Below are 16,657 nucleotides of genomic sequence, written 5' to 3' on the forward strand. Positions count from 1 at the left end.
GTACATCATCATAGTTGATGCGCGCGCCACTGAGGTTCCCTTGTTTGACACATATTTTTCTTTCTGACGACCACCAAATAGAAAAGGTATAATCAATAGCTAACAATACGAAAACAAAATGGCCAACACGTAGGGCACAATATAAACTTCATCTACAGTGCAAGAATCTCGAAACCAAAGTCACAGGCCCTGGAGATAACACCATCCAACTTTTAAAACACAATAACAAATCAGAAAACCACTCCACAAACCTCTAAATAAGTGTTATTTGGAAGACCTCAAGGGGAATATCAGAAAGTGTTGAATTTTCATTTTTTTTTTTTTGCTAGGGGCGACGTAAAGCCCCTAGCAAAAAAAAATAATTTCATTTTTGTTTTCTGTTCGTTTGCCTTTATAATGTTGAAAATATTTCGTAGCAGACAAAGTAGGGGTCCCCATACTACGAGAAAAGTAAAATTAATCAATTTCCTCAATTGTGCCGAAAGTTGAAAGGCTAAAAGGCCGGAAAGGATTCAAATTGCGAGTCTTGAATAGCTCTCTCAAACTAAAAAACTATGTTAGAAAATCACTTCCGGCCCAAACGCTGTTCCCGGGAAACATCCTAAAATCACTTGTTTGTTTACTCGTTTTCCTTTTTATTCAAATCCTAACCAAATTAACTTCTTTACATAAATAAAATGAGTGCACCGAATGTAGTTATAAGGGTTTAATAATAATACTGCTATTTGTTTTACGTCCCACTAACTACTCTTTTACGGTTTTTGGAGACGCCGAGGTCCCGGAATTTAGTCCCGCAGGAGTTCTTTCACGTGCCAGTAAATCTACCGACACGAGGCTGACGTATTTGAGCACCTTCAAATAACACCGGACTGAGCCAGGATCGAACCTGCCAAGTTGGGGTCAGAAGGCCAGCGCCTTAACCGTCTGAGTCACTCAGCCCGGCTTATAAGGCTTTAAGTGAAACTCTACATTGATTCGTATTAGCGCTCGTAGTGGTAGAAAAAGGCAAACTAAGCGACCGGATAACAATTATTAAGAAAAGGATTTTATTGACGTAAAATTCGTAGCTCATATCCCTAGGATGTTTTCAACACTGAGTTGCTAGACTAATAATAATAATAATAATAATAATAATAATAATAATCGTATGGCCTCAGCTACCGTTTTGCAGACATTTCGATTTGATGCCACCTGGCTGTCTGCTCGTCAATTTCGACGTTCCGTTTTACTCTAGGTCCCCTAGATGGCAGACAAAGTAAACCGGATCTCTCTTGGACGTCTATGGCTGAGATTTAATTAATTTTGTTGGGTAAACACCAAATGTATCACCAGAGATCTTTTACATGCCGACATCGTACGACATGGAGTGTCGAATGGACTTTTTTCCGCCCTTCAAAAATCCGACTACCTCTGCCGGGATTGAACCCACTATCTTGGGATCTTGAGGCCGACACTCTACCACGCATCCACAGAGGTAGCTTGTTGCGAGACTGAGTTGCTAAAACTGTACATTTTTCTTTCATCTGTGACTGGTTTATTGAGATTTTTTCAAAAGTTTATGTTATTTTCCTAATAATTGCTCTATTTATGTATACGTGTATGGTGGTTGCTTGGTCGACAGACAAGAACCTAAATAAAATGTTTAAAAAACAAAGGAAAATAAACTATAAGAAAACAATCTGCGAGAGCTGCACAATCATTGCAGTCCGGGTTGACGCGGCAAAATAGACTTATCATCATCATCATCATCTGTTTATCCTCCAGGTTCGGTTTTTCCCTCGGACTCAGCGAGGGATCCCACCTCTACCGCCTCAAGGGCAGTGTCCTGGAGCTTCAGACACTTGGTCGGGGGATAGAACTGGGGAGTATGACCAGTACCTCGCCCAGGCGGCCTCACCTGCTATGCTCAACAGGGGCCTTGTGAAGGGATGGGAAGATTGGAAGGGATTGGCAAGGAGGAGGGAAGGAAGCGGCCGTGGCCTTAAGTTAGGTACCATCCCGGCATTCGCCTGGAGGAGAAGTGGGAAACCACGGAAAACCACTTCCAGGATGGCTGAGGTGGGAATCGAACCCACCTCTACTCAGTTGACCTCCCGAGGCTGAGTGGACCCCGTTCCAGCCCTCGTACCACTTTTCAAATTTCGTGGCAGAGCCGGGAATCGAACCCGGGCCTCCGGGGGGTGGCAGCTAATCACGCTAACCACTACACCACAGAGGCGGCAAAATAGACTTATTTGCGCGTTAAATTGTTTAAAAAATTAACCCCCACAACGGTACGGGCCAGGGATACAGAGTGTTTCAAAAGTACACGCATTATTTTAAAGTTTTACAGACGAAGACAAAGTAGTAATTTATTATCAAGCAACATGAGGTCGAGGTCGAGACGTTCACCCGGTAAGTGCAAGCGAAGTAAAAAAAAACGCTACTCCCCATAAAAGTAAGTTTATCATCCTGCTTGATAGAGCCATTCTTGTCCACCTTACAAACATCTAAAGAAGGAACTCGAAGTGTACAACGTTTTTCTCACATTCTCTTCGCCATTGACCAGAGTATCTGTGCAAAGGCCGGTGCCATCCAGCTGGTGGGTTTGTTTCATGTGATGCAGCTTTCTCGAATAGTTTGTCACCTGTTGGGGGAACATGGGCAACACCGATTTCATACTGAGCGAGTTGCTGCGTGGTTTAGATCACGTAGCTATCAGATGGCTTTTCCGTGGTTTTCCATTTTTATACCAGCCAAATGCTGGGGCTGTACCTTAATTTAAGTTCACGGTCGTATCCTCCCCACGCCTACCCCTTTCTTATCCCATCGTCGCCATAAAACCTGTCTGTATCTGTGTCATGTAGAGCAAATCGTAAAAGAAAATGTGTTTCATGTTTGGAAAAAGGGATTTGCTTTTCTCTTCTGAAATTAATGCACAAAATTATACTTAAGCGTATAAAGCTCCAAGCAGTAGCGTAGCCAGGATCGTCCGATGGAGGTGGCGAGAGGGTTATAATTACAAAATGATGGTAGAACACAATCAAGGTGCATGCATGACTTGTCATTATAAGGACACTGATAGAAGTGAATTATAGATTTCTTGGTTCTACAATTATGGCTCTGAATGTTTACTTTGTTTATGTTCATTGTCAGTTTCTGTTTTTTTTTTTTTTTTTTAATTCCATGTGGGTGAATTTTAATCCCCAGCAACAACCCCCGCCCTGCCTATGCCCCTGGCTCCTTTTTAATAAATATTTCATCGGTAGCCAACACTGTCCCGCCTGTTGCCATTTCTTGGTGGATGCAGTATTTTTGTATCCGTCTCTTGGCACAGGCCAGAGCAAAGTGTAGCTTCCACAGAAGTCCCAGTCTCATCCATGACTGTGACAATATGGAAGCTGCTGGGGTATGGGTGGTGCTGAGTAATGACATTTGGCGCACATCTAGCGTCTGAGTGTTATGAAAGGTGTTGCTCATAGGATCAGTCGTGCTGCAGTGGCACTTTCTGACCCAGTGAGGAAAGCAATGGCAAACTACATCACTCCACATCTTGCCTAGTATGCCTCATTTGGGCTCTGCCATTGGTTTTTGTGGTTTTCCTATAACTGCATAGCCTTTGGTGGTGCTATTTGAGGATCCAACCAGCTTCTGGGCTGATGACCTAACAGACAGACAGGCAACACTGTAAAGATTTCAGAAAGAAAATTGAGCAAATAAAATGTATACCAGGATGAAAACCTAATGTATAATTGCATTATTTAGAACATGTAATGGCTTGTCTGAAAAAAGTGAACATTCTGAGTCTAGCCAAGAGAGCGAAGCAATAAAAGTGGCCACGTGACCCTGTACTATCTTTTTTTTGCTACTTGCTTTACGTCGCACCGACAAAGATAGGTCTTATGGCGACGATGGGACAAGGAAGGTCTAGGAGTGGGAAGGAAGCGGCCGTGGCCTTAATTAAGGTACAGCCCCAGCATTTTCCTGGTGTGAACATGGGAAACCACGGAAAACCATTTTCAGGGCTGCCGATAATGGGGTTCGAACCTACTATCTCCCGAATACTGGATACTGGCCGCACTTAAGCGACTGCAGCTATCGAGCTCGGTCCTGTACTATCTACCTGTCAAGGCAACAGTCGCCTTGGCAGGTCAAGATCTTTAATGAATTGTACAGATCACGGGTTTAGTTTTTGTAACTTTAAACTTTCCGTATGCAACTGTACTCGTTAAAAATGAATCATAAATTGTAATCACTTCCTGGGTGACATTTGACAGCATTTTCCTGTTAAATTCAGCCACTATAAGTACAAGATCTAGGCTATGTTCTCATTGAGTTTTGGTAGGTGGCCTTCAATTATAAAGTGCAGGTAGTAAATTGAAAAATTACACCGAAACGAGAGATGAGGCCTGAACTAGCGAACAGGAAGAGTAGTTTGCCTCTCCAGGAAAATATGAGACTTCATATGTGATCACATCAGTTAGGACGTCATAATCATAACGCACCGGCATGTTGGTGGAACATTGCACCTTCCTACTTCCACTTCTCTCTGCAGTATTGCTTGAACGGAATAATCATTTAGTGAATTAAAATCTTCAGTTAAGTACTAAGGTGATTTCTCCTCCGACCCTCCAGATCTACGTGGACGTGGACGTAATTTTAAAATCTTCAGTAAGATGGACAAGAATCATGGAAGAAATATGGAGGTGGTTTAAATGAGTGCATGCGATTTTCTTAAGTACTAACCATAAAATAAAACTCTAAGAACTTTCGGTTCAGCCCAAAACATAAATAAATATTCATACCATACCTCAAATAGCGGTATATAAGTAGACCCAGGAACTGGAGAATGTTAGACGTAACTCCTGTAGACCTCGTTAGCTTAGTCACATCGACCTTGGCGATGGTTCTGAAGTACAAGAATGACACGAGGAGTCCACTGAAATACAGAAAACGAACTGATAAGTAACTCGATTTAATTATTTGCTATTTAATCAGTCAGTTAGTAGTAACTATTTGTGTTTTGGCGTAGTGGTTCGGATTAGAGAAGCTCGCTTAAAACCGAGTAAAATTTGGATAAATCAAATGTTGACCTCTGTTACCGATTATATTGATATGAATATCAATCGACCAATCAGTAGACTAACGTGATGGCATGAATCAATATTTTCATCTGTTTTGTTGTCGTTGTTGTTATTGTTGATTGGGTCATTATGCCATTGACTGCTTTGATGTAGCCGTCATGGTATCCTATCCTGTGCTAATCTTTTCATTTCTTCGTAACTATTTCACCCTACATCTGTTCACTATATACATGTCTTGGTCTATCCTTACAGTTCTTACCACCTACACTTTCCTCAAACTCTAACTGAACATGTTCTGGGTATCTTTCCTTAAAAAGGTTTTCATTGCTTGTGCTAGTCCGCACTTTATGTTCTCACTTTTGCCATCGTTCGTTATTCTGTTATCCAAGTAACAATATTAATTTATTTAATTTAGGACTTATTTACTAATCTAATATTTCCTACATCACCTGACCTCGTTCGACTGCATTCCATTAAATTTGTTTTGAATGTATTTATTTTCATGCTGTACTCCTTCTTCAAGGTAGTTTCCATAAAATTCAACAATTTCTCCAGATCTTTTGTGGGCTCAGATAAAATGACAGTATTATCGGCAAATCTCTGAGGTTTGATTTCCTCTCCTTGGATTGTGATTCATTTTCCAAATTCTTCTCTGATTTCCTTTACCGTCTGTTCTTACAAACATCTAAACGGAGACAGGAAAACCTGCAGCCCTGCCTCACTCCTTTATGGATTGCTGATTCTTTTTCACAGTCCTCGATTCTGTGCTATTATGGTGAGCAGTGGTTTGGAGTGTATTCTGATAACATTAACCTGTTTACAACGCCCGTTGTCCTAATTTCTTATCCACTATTAAACCAACTGCTGTATTTCCCCTATTTGATTTTGCATTGATAATTGCTGTAGGCGCATGGCAAGAAAAGAAAATTAACAACTAAATATTTGTCAAAGAGGTCGATACTGTAGGGATCAATGTTCCCTCATATTGAGGACTCTTTGAAAGAGGCATTTACTCTGTGGTGTTATGTATATGTAGCCTCATTCAGCTGTGTGTATGTATGTGAGCTATGTCCCAATCACTCGCAGTGTGTATGAGTTGGATGTAGCACTCAATTGGAAGTCAGTCGTAGCACAGATGTTTCAAGAGGTAGTAAGCTGATGTATTGAATTGTGTGTACTTGAAGACTGGACTTGTACAGTTAATAGTATGTCCTGTGATGTTGAAAACACGAGTATTTTAACTAAACAAGTGGTATTTCATCGTGGTTATGTCACTCCTCGCATAGCCCGATAGATAGTTAGCCTACAGATACTAGAATTAAAATGAGAAGTAATAAATGTTATTTGATTCTGAATATTAATTGATAATATTTTAATTATTGAATTCCTAGTATTTCATTAAGTACGCTTTAGTTCTGATATACAATGCAAGTTAATAGTACTATATCTCAAACATAGGTTGTATAATGTAAAAGTAGTTTATATGTTTTCACCTGTGTTTGCAATAACATTCTGCAAACATTTATGATTTGAAATCTTCTCCACTATTTGGAAAAAATACGCGGAAGATTCACGTAAAAATGGTGTATGATGTGATGTATGAAAGATAACGTAAACAGCATTCGTGTGCCGGAACAAAAAAAAAAACGCTATGGAAGCATTTGGGATTTGCCAGCTATTCAGACGAACTCGAGAGAACAGCAGAAATGACATTTTAAAAATAAGGATATGCAATTGTTTTTATTATGAATATAAATCAATAAATTTGTTATGAAACTCACGGGAAAATATACTTGATTTCCATAAAAAGTAAAGACGTACTAGAAAATGAAGAATGACAAAAGTGCCATTTGTGGCAACCTTGGTCTGTCATAATATGTCTTGAATCGGATGAGAGAAGAAGAAAGGAGTAAATAGTGGATTGGTGGCTTGATAGTGTAGCTCATAAAGTTGGAAATAACATGATGGAGGAAAGAAGTTAAGAAACGTGCGAGTGGAGGCATACAGTTAACCAGTGTTGGAGAAGAAGAAGAAGATTATGTAAGTTAGAAGTGCTGCTTACGGGCATTATTTCGAGTACATTAATACAATAAGCCGTCAACGATGAGATATACTGAACCAAAGTTTGTTCTGGATAACTTGACAACAAAACAATCTATTATTTCAAATCAGAATAACATTTATTTATTATAGATCCTTTTTTCTTTCTTTCTTGGTCTCTTTCCTAGTTTTCTTTGGCCCCTGGTTACGTTCATGTATTGTCTGTGCTGTATTTGTGGTCAGAGTTACATCTATACACAATTCCATGAATTATAAAGATAAACAGAAAATATGGCAGAGCAACAGATTAATCAGTCAGGTAGGCTAAGTGAGAGAGATAAATTATATTTTTGTAACATAATCAAGTTATCCAGCGTATAGAAACGGAAGAATAATGTTTGTAAATGATAATTTGATCAATTACTATGAGTGCTTTGGAGTAGAAATAGTATATTATGCATTTCTTTAGCCATGTACAGTATACTACACATCGGGTCTCCCAAGAGGTGTACATTAATGTGATCAAGTTATTACACTGCATGAGTTTAGCCAACTCTTTTGTCATAGGATTTCGTACACAGGCTAATGCCAATATATGTACACTAGACAATATATGCAACACATAACCTGAAAATGCATGGTGCTATATTTATTGGTATAACCTGTAAAATTTGCAGGGTGAATTTCAGTTTCATCACGAATACATCCAAATGATGTAAATACAATTCTCAGTCTATTGGAGAACGGAGATGTATCTGATCTGGAAGATTTGGCAAGTGATACAGAGGTTAATGAGTCAGTCGAAATGCACCAGCGCAAAATACCTACACAGCGTGTTCGTAAGCGTTCATAACTGAAGAGGGTATACGGTAGTGATTATCGTAAGAGCTTAATTCTCGAAAAGTTCCTATACACTTTACTATCTTTAACTCTATGGGTTTAAGTTATTTTATGAGATGACGTTGAGACGAGGGAATCAGGTGATCTAGAAAGTTCTAACAATGCTAGTGGTGATGGATATGACCGTATTTCTGATTTGCTGGAGTTAAGGCTGGAAGTGGCTGAAGATTTTATAAGGGATGATAAGCCTTGTGAGGGTACCAAATGACGAATCCCTGGATATTTTTCATTATCAACCAAACAACAGAGAAAAGAGACGAGACCTCTGAGAAAAGTACAGACAGTTACTGTGGACCATTTGCCTGAATATGATGATAAGAAGCAGCCCACTCGATGTAAACAAGTCAACCGTATGCAACGGTCACATATATTTTGCAGGAAATTTGAAGTTCACCTGTGCACCAACAGGAAAAGGAACTGTTTTGCATTGTTTCAAAAGTGATGAAATGATTGTTGAAACTGAAATTAATTTATTTCTGTTCATGCAAATGAAATGAAATGAAATGGCGTATGGCTTTTAGTGCCAGGAGTGTCCAAGGACGTGTTCGGCTCGCCAGGTGCAGTTATTTTGATTTGACCCCCATAGGCGACCTGCACGTCTTGATGATGAAGACGACACATGAACCCAGCCCCCATGCCAACGAAATTAACAAATGATGGTTAAAATTCCCGAACCTTCCGGGACTCGAACCCCTGACTCCTCTGACCAAAGGCCAGTAAGCTAACCATTTAGCCATGGAGCCGGACTCATGCAAATAATTGTATATATTTGTAAACAGGCTTAATGAATGTGAATAATTTAAAAAACAATCAATTATTCATTTATCTAATATGGAACTCAATGTTATTATTTGCCCAAGACTCAAGAAAACAGTCTAATGCGTGTAAGTACACTCATGTTCATAAAAACAGAACAACTTAAAAGACTAGAGATAGGAAGTTCATATCCACAGGACATGTTCATTAGTATGTTCTGCAGAAGCGATTAGCATTTCAGCCACCTAGGTTCAGCATGTCCATGCGTGATGGCATCGACGCGTATAAGGCGCGAATGACATCCTGGGGTATAGCCATCCATGCTGCATTCACCTAGATCAACAGTTCATATTTGTTAGTTGGCATTGGGTCACAGCGCCGCACCCGTCGTTTCACACTATCCCACACATTTTCGATTGGCGACAAATCCGGTGATTGGGCGGCCAGGACAACAGTCTGACATCCTTGACAACAAGAAGGCACGTGTTCGTACAGCAATATGTGGTCGCGCATTGCCCTGCTGAAATATGGCGCCTGGGGTGTAGTGCAGAAAGGGTATGGCTACGGGTCGCAGGATGTCATGCAAGTAGGTCAAACTGGTCAAAGTACCCTGGACACGCACCAACTGTGATTTGTGGTTTTACCCAATAACACCCCACGCCATAAGGCCTTGAGTTGGCACTGTATGTCTTGTGCAAATGCAGTCGCTGTGATGCCTCTCTCCCTGTCTGCGGCGAACCAAAATACGGCCATCATTTTCAAACAAACAGAATCTGGATCTGTCCAAAAACACTATCTGCTGCCATTCCTGTCCCCAGTGGCGTCGTTCCATGCTCCACTGCAGTCTAGCATGTTTATGCACATTAGTCAAAGGTAGGCATAGAAGTGGACGATATGCCGGTAACCCAGGCCGTAATAAACGGCGACGAACTGTCACTCCTGATAGTGTACAATATGCTGCGCAGTTCCACTGTTGCGCCAGAACCGAGGAGGACGCAGATCTTTTTGGGGGGTGGTCTGGGTGGTGCGACCAGACCCAGCTCGTCGTGTTCCACGACCTTCTGTGAACCATTATGTACACACCCATTGCACTGCCAACACACTTCGTCCCACAGGAGCAGCAATTTCCCGGATGAATGCATCACGTTCTCTCATGTCAATAATACACCCTCTTTCAAACTTACTCATTTGACGGTACGTCTGCTCAAGTCACACTGATCCATTACCTTCGGTTTATAGCGACAAGGCACATTTTACCAGTCGGTGGTGGTGCGCCGATATTTCGGTGTGGACCTTGAACCCGAAAGCCGACATAGTTAAAATGCTAATCATTTGTTTAGAACATACTTTCGCACATGTCCTGTGAATATGAACTTCCTATCTCTAGTCTCAGAACATGAGTGTAGAATACCGGAACTTCATAACACTAGAATCCTGATGTACAGTATACTGTACATACTCTATTTTTGGAATGGTATATATCAGGTCAACCAAATTTTTAATTTGTTATAAAACATGTATATATAGAATAATTAGCGTAAAAGACATTTCTTTCTTTCTTTCCACCAAAAGAATTCAGGTTCGAAGGTGTTACGGGCATTACTTCGAGTGTATTAATACAATAAGCCGTCAACAATGAGAGATACAGAACCAAAGTTTTTCTGAATAACTTGATAACAAAAATCCATTATTTCAAATCAAAGTAACTTGTATTTACCAGAGAGCTTTTATCTTTCTTGCCAAGAATTTTCTTGGGTGGGCACTAATGCGGGTGAAACTCAGTTTTACGGTCGAATAACCTCCCCGCACTAATCATATGAGGATGATGTATTCACTAGTATTTCTGTGGTGGTTGGTAGTGTGATGTGTGTAAGCGAAGACATCCTAGTGTACTAATATAATAACAAACACTAGCCCACGAGCTAGAGAAATTAACCAGCACTCGGCTCGGCCCCAAATGGAACCTGGGGCCCTATGAACCGAATGCCACTACGTTTACCATTCAGCCTAGCAGCTGGCCCATTACTTACCACATACACGTACTATGCTACTATTTTTAAATTTATCACTCTTTATTCGATTCTAATCTAAAATCCAGATCAAACCTCATCCTGATTTCGGGCCGGACTGGGTGTCGCGAGGCCAGGCCCCCACCGTTAATGCCAATGTACTTGAACCAATCACGATCTATCGGACAACACATGTCATTAATTGCCCTCATGAGATAATTCTAGACTCTCAAAATAGCCTTCAGTTAGTGTATGATGATGAAGTCAACTCTTACCTTATAAAGAAGAAGGTATCCACAGCGTATGCGCCTTTAGTTACAGTCTGGATTAGAAAATTCTCCTCTGCAACCTCCCGATAAGTCCTGTTGTCTGTAATAATAATTATTATTTTTATTCCAAGTAATTAACTTCCCCTTAAGTGTTAGTGTTTCTTTCTGACGACAGAGAGCCAAAGTATTGCTCCAGAAGGCGTTCTTTAATCTGCCAGTAAATATTTCACAGGGTTTTGGATAGGCTTTTGGGCTTATGCTTACGACGTAAGCCCAAAAGCCTATGCAGTATCATATCTATAAGTACGCGACGTGAAAGCTCAATGGCAACATTTCACAGGGTTATTCCCCGTAAAAGAGGCTAACAAAATGCAGTACTCTTTTGAATAAGGTGATGTGCGATACGGATTGTAATAGTTTATATGGTTTTAATTCATTGTTGGTACTACTTGCCTGAATATTCGAAGGCTATAATGCATGTGTGACCCAAGATGACCCAGAGCATGCTCAGAAACCTCAAGCCGTGAATGATTGGGATGGTGTCGACGCCTACACTAGGATCACAGATAGTCTCAAGATTCAGTTTCACTGAGAAGGAGAGTATCATCCTTGAAAGTATTCCTGAAACACAAAAGTAAGCCCGAGGTAAGTACAGTTCGTTACGAAGAAAAAACCACTTTACACGGGATCACTTTGTAGAAACTATAGTTCAAATCAAATCAAAATCTCTTTATTTGCAAATGAGGTGTCTACCTCGGTGGCAAATGGTACACTAAAATGCATTATTGTCAAGCACTAAATATTAAATTAACAAGAGAATAAAATTTTCCTATAATACAATATTATATAATTTACGCTAACAATTATTTTCTATTTAACACACAGCTCATCCTTAATAAATTTACATTGTTTACAAAATTCTACTTATAATATCTCCTGTACTACTTACAAATATAGTCGACTGATATACAGTATGTGGAATTACATCAAATGATACTGTACAACTGGTATAAGATTAAAATTTACATTGCATTTATTTACTTTTTCTTTTCTTTACCCATTCTGGAACCTAAGTAGCATAACGACCTGCTGCGTCTTAACCAGAGCCCCTTTTACCACCACTTTTCAGAGTTCCTGAAAGGCCTTCACAGCTACCGTAGCGGTCCCAGGGCCCTCGAAGTCCCCACTGTACTTCACCCCTACAGGCAATCCCTTACTTTGGCTGTCCAAACTCCTTAGACCAGGGGATGGAATTAATTTATTCACACAGATTTTTTATTTACATTAACCTGCACTGGTCGAATGCTCTCTAACATTTCATTTATTTTCTCTGTTGTTGTTTATTCTCTTTTTGAATATCTGTACAGATTTTGGAAAAGGATCAAACACTACCCCTGGTAAACTGTTCCCACTCCTTCACACCCTTCCCAATGAATGAAAATTTACCCAAATCGCTTCGGCTAAAGTTCCTTCTAATTTTATATTTGTGGTCAGTCCTGTCGATATAATTATTTTCCACTGAAGCCTCTCACGGATATCTCCCCATGCTTCTTCTCCTGTATAGGTTCTATATAATCCTATAAGTCTAGTTTTCTCCCTTCTCTTACTTAAAGTTTCCCACCCTAGTTCCTTTAACAATCTGATACACTACTCTTTCTCCTGAAATCCCCTGTTACAAATCTTGCTGCTTTCCTCTGCACACTATCTATTTCTTTTATTAGGTATTCTTGGTGAGGATCCCAAACACTGTTTGCATATTCCAATAATGGACGAACCATACTTAAGTAACTTTTCTCTTTTAATTCTTTGTTGCATCCTTTAAGTAGCCTCATTATGACATGTAACGATCTGTATGCTTTCCCAACAATGTCATCCACATGACCCTTCAGTGCAAATTACTTTCAAATCTTACACCTAAGTATTTGCACTTGCCATCTTATGGGATAACTACCCCATCCAAAGTATATTCAAATTCAGTTTTAAAACTCCTGTTTGTAAATGTTGTAACAATTGATTTGCCTCCATTAACCTTCATGTTATTCTCTTCAACCCATTGTTGGATACTCTCAAGGTCCCTTTGTAATTCTGAACAATCCTCAATGGTATTTATTTCCCTATAAACAATTATATCATCTGCATACAATCTTATTTTTGATGTTATATTGTTCCCTAAATCATTTACGTATATTAAGAAAAGTAACGGACCGATTATACTACCATGTGCAATTCCCTTCCAAACTTTCTCTTCCTGCGATACATTAATTCCTACTTTGACTTTCTGAACCCTTGAATTTAGAAATGTTTTTACCCAACGTGTAACCCTTACGTCCAATCCTATTCCCTCCAATTTCTTTAATAATATTCCATGTTCCACTCTATCAAAGGCTTTGGAAAGACCTATGGCTATGCAATCTAACTGGCCTCCTGAATCCAATTCATCTGATATGTCCTGCTGAAATCCCACCAGTTGTGCCTCACAAGAAAATTTCTTTCTAAATACATACTGGCTCCTCATGAACTAATTTTTATCATCACATATCCCTCTGATGTACTTTGCTATTAAACTCTCCAGTATTTTACAAACTATACTGGTCAGGCTGATTGGTCTGTAGTTCTCTGGTTTCCTTTTATCACCCTTTTGTTTATAAATTAGTATTATTATAGATTCCTTCCATTCCTTTGGTATTACACTATTATTTATGACATATGCAAGTATGCATTCTTAATTCATCAATACGGACAATGAAGCTGATAGATTATAGTATTTATGACATAGTCAAAGAGAAATTTTAAATAAGGCACTATGTACCACCCCATTGTCTTTATCACCTCGCCAGTAATTTGATCACTTCCTGCTGCTTTTCCTTGCTGAAGCAGTTGGATTTCTCTGAAAATATCTTCATTTGTGAATGAGAAGCTTCTTGTTTCCCTTTGTGTCTCTCCCTCTGCTCAGTGAGAAGTTCGTCATGCTTTCATGCTCATTAAATGACGAAGATATACGTATGTGTGATCAAAATGCATTTTTAAAGAAAATAATGTTTGGTTAAACCACATGAGATATATCAGTTGGAAGTAGAAGAAGCCCAAGAGAAATATTCAATATTTCTACATGTAATCTTCCCACAAAATTTGTTCAGGTTTTTTATTTTGTAAGAGAAATAAGTTACCTTATATAGGATGTTCTACCCTCAAGTATCATCTTTATGTGCTTCGTAGGTTTTCCTTTCAGCTGCATAACCAAGATCAATAACTATAATATTCCGGCGGATTATGCCATGTTTGACATTCAAATTAACAAAGATTTTGTGCGAACATTAGTGCAAATGCTTTCACAGATCTTTGCAGAACGTGAAATATTTTACCTAGTTATTCTATAGCAATCATTTGTTTGTCATTTTCTTGAGTAGTGAGGAAGGAATACAGAATATTACAAGTAATAAAATAATGTACTTCAATGGTGTTCATAATGTTTTCGAATGATGAAAATGTGTACTAATCTTTTCTATTTCAATTTATGTAACATTCTTCCTAATTTAAATTTCCCCAGATTGCCGCTTCCTCAAAGCTGTTAAAATGTTCTTTTTACAGTTTGCTTTACGTCGCACTGCTACAGATAGGTCTTATGACGATGACGGGATAGGAAAGGGCTAGGGGTGGGAAGGAAGCGACCGTGGCCTTAAATTAAGGTAAAGTCTCCAGCATTTGCCTGGTGTGAAAATGGGAAACCACGGAAAAAATCTGCAGGGCTGCCAAAAGTGACGTTCGAACCCACTATCTTCCGGATGAAACCTCACAGCTGTGCGCCCCTAACCGTATGGCCAGCTCGTCCGGTAGAAACCAATTTGTGTAGTTTCAGTTTGGTTTTTATTACCAGTCTTAATTTCTCCATACGTATGGGAGGGTCAATCCCGAAACATAAACATAAACATAAACTCTCCCTTCCTTTCGTGCGTTTCTTTTTTTCCTTCGCAGTTTATGATATCGCTGATTAAGGGCCGGTTCAACCATCTGCTGATAAAATAGATGACTGCTCGGACGAGTAAATCAGCTGGTACTTTGGCTTGCGTGCTATCGCCTCCGTGTAAGCGTTAGGTAGCTACCCGGAGCTAGGTACTGATATACGGGGTTGGCTAGACTGATTAAGCTATAACCGGGCTGAGTGGCTCAGTCGGTTGAGACTCTGGCCTTCTGACTCCAACTTGGCGGGTTCGACGATCCTGGCTCAGTCCGGTGGTGTTCGAAGGTACTCAAATACGTCAGCCTCGTGTCGGTAGATTTACTGGCAAGTAAAAGAAATCCTGTGGTATATGTCAATCAATCAATACTGATCTGCATTTAGGGCAGTCGTCCAGGTGGCAGATTCCCTATTTGTTGTTTTCCTAGCCTTTTCCTAAATGATTTCAAAGAAATTGGAAATTTATTGAACATCTTTCTTGGTAAGTTATTCCAATCCCTAACTCCCCTTCCTATAAATGAATATTTGCCCCAGTTTGTCCTCTTGAATTCCAACTTTATCTTCATATTGTGATCTTTCCTATTTTTATAAACGCCATTCAAACTTATTCGTCTACTAATGTCATTCCACGCCATCTCTCCGCTGACAGCCCGGAACATACCACTTAGTCGAGCAGCTCTTCTTCTTTCTCTCAGTTCTTCCCAACCCAAACATTGCAACATTTTTGTAACGCTACTCTTTTGTCGGAAATCGCCCAGAACAAATCGAGCTGCTTTTCTTTGGATTTTTTCCAGTTCTTGAATCAGGTAATCCTGGTGAGGGTCCCATACACTGGAACCATACTCTAGTTGGGGTCTTACCAGAGACTTATACCTGTGATACATAAACACAACCTTCTGATTATCGTATTTAATGTACGGCTCCATGGCTAAATGGTTAGCGTGCTGGCCTTTGGTCACAGGGATCCCGTCGGCACTTCGGCGTCTCCGGAAACCGCAAAAGTACTAAGTGGGACGTAAATACTATATTGTACTGTAATGTATTTTATAATAATAATAATGAATTCACATAGTTCTTTTTTTTTTTTTTTTTGCCAGTTGCTTTACGTCGCACCGACACAGATAGGTCTTATGGCGACGATGGGATAGAAAAGGTCTAGGAGTTGGAAGGAAGTGACCGTGGCCTTAATTAAGGTACAGTCCCAGAATTTGTCTTGTGTAAAAATGGGAAACCACGGAAAACCACCTCCAGGGCTTCCGACAGCGGGATTCGGACCTACTATATTCCGGATGCAAGCTCACAGCCGCGCGCCCCTAACCGCACGGCCAACTCGCCCGGTGCATTTCATTCGAACAGTTCTACCAATAAAATGAAAACTATATTGCTTCCATAACACCATCCCTGCAGTGTCTTCTTGCAAGGATGTAGAAGAACATGGGAATTAAATACCACCACTCTGTTATCTGTATAATTGCGTCAGAAGTATGAGGTGAAGAAGTATATACGATGAGTAACGCATGGTTGATACTTAGCAGTAGCGATCTGACGGACCGAAGCCTAAGCACAGCTATCACCCCGGTACCCGCTCCTGTCCGATATAGAGCAGCTAGCCGCTTGGGGCAAGTCGAGGGAAGAGGGGCGAGAGTCTGGGCTGCAATAGCAGTC

At 40.0% G+C, this 16,657-nt stretch overlaps 1 protein-coding gene across 1 annotated transcript in view; it reads right to left on the bottom strand.

Annotated features, from left to right (window-relative positions):
* LOC136858399 (nose resistant to fluoxetine protein 6-like) overlaps positions 1–16,657 on the bottom strand; it is a 176,963-nt gene that overhangs the window by 50,782 nt on the left and 109,524 nt on the right. The window contains exons 5-7 of the mRNA XM_067137917.2: positions 11,491–11,658; positions 11,044–11,137; positions 4,790–4,918 (exon numbers count right to left, since the gene is read on the bottom strand). Of these exons, the coding sequence (XP_066994018.2) occupies positions 4,790–4,918; positions 11,044–11,137; positions 11,491–11,658 (391 nt within the window). The remainder of the gene's footprint in view (positions 1–4,789; positions 4,919–11,043; positions 11,138–11,490; positions 11,659–16,657) is intronic.

Source organism: Anabrus simplex, chromosome 1, assembly GCF_040414725.1.
Source record: "Anabrus simplex isolate iqAnaSimp1 chromosome 1, ASM4041472v1, whole genome shotgun sequence".
Lineage (NCBI taxonomy): Eukaryota > Metazoa > Arthropoda > Insecta > Orthoptera > Tettigoniidae > Anabrus > Anabrus simplex.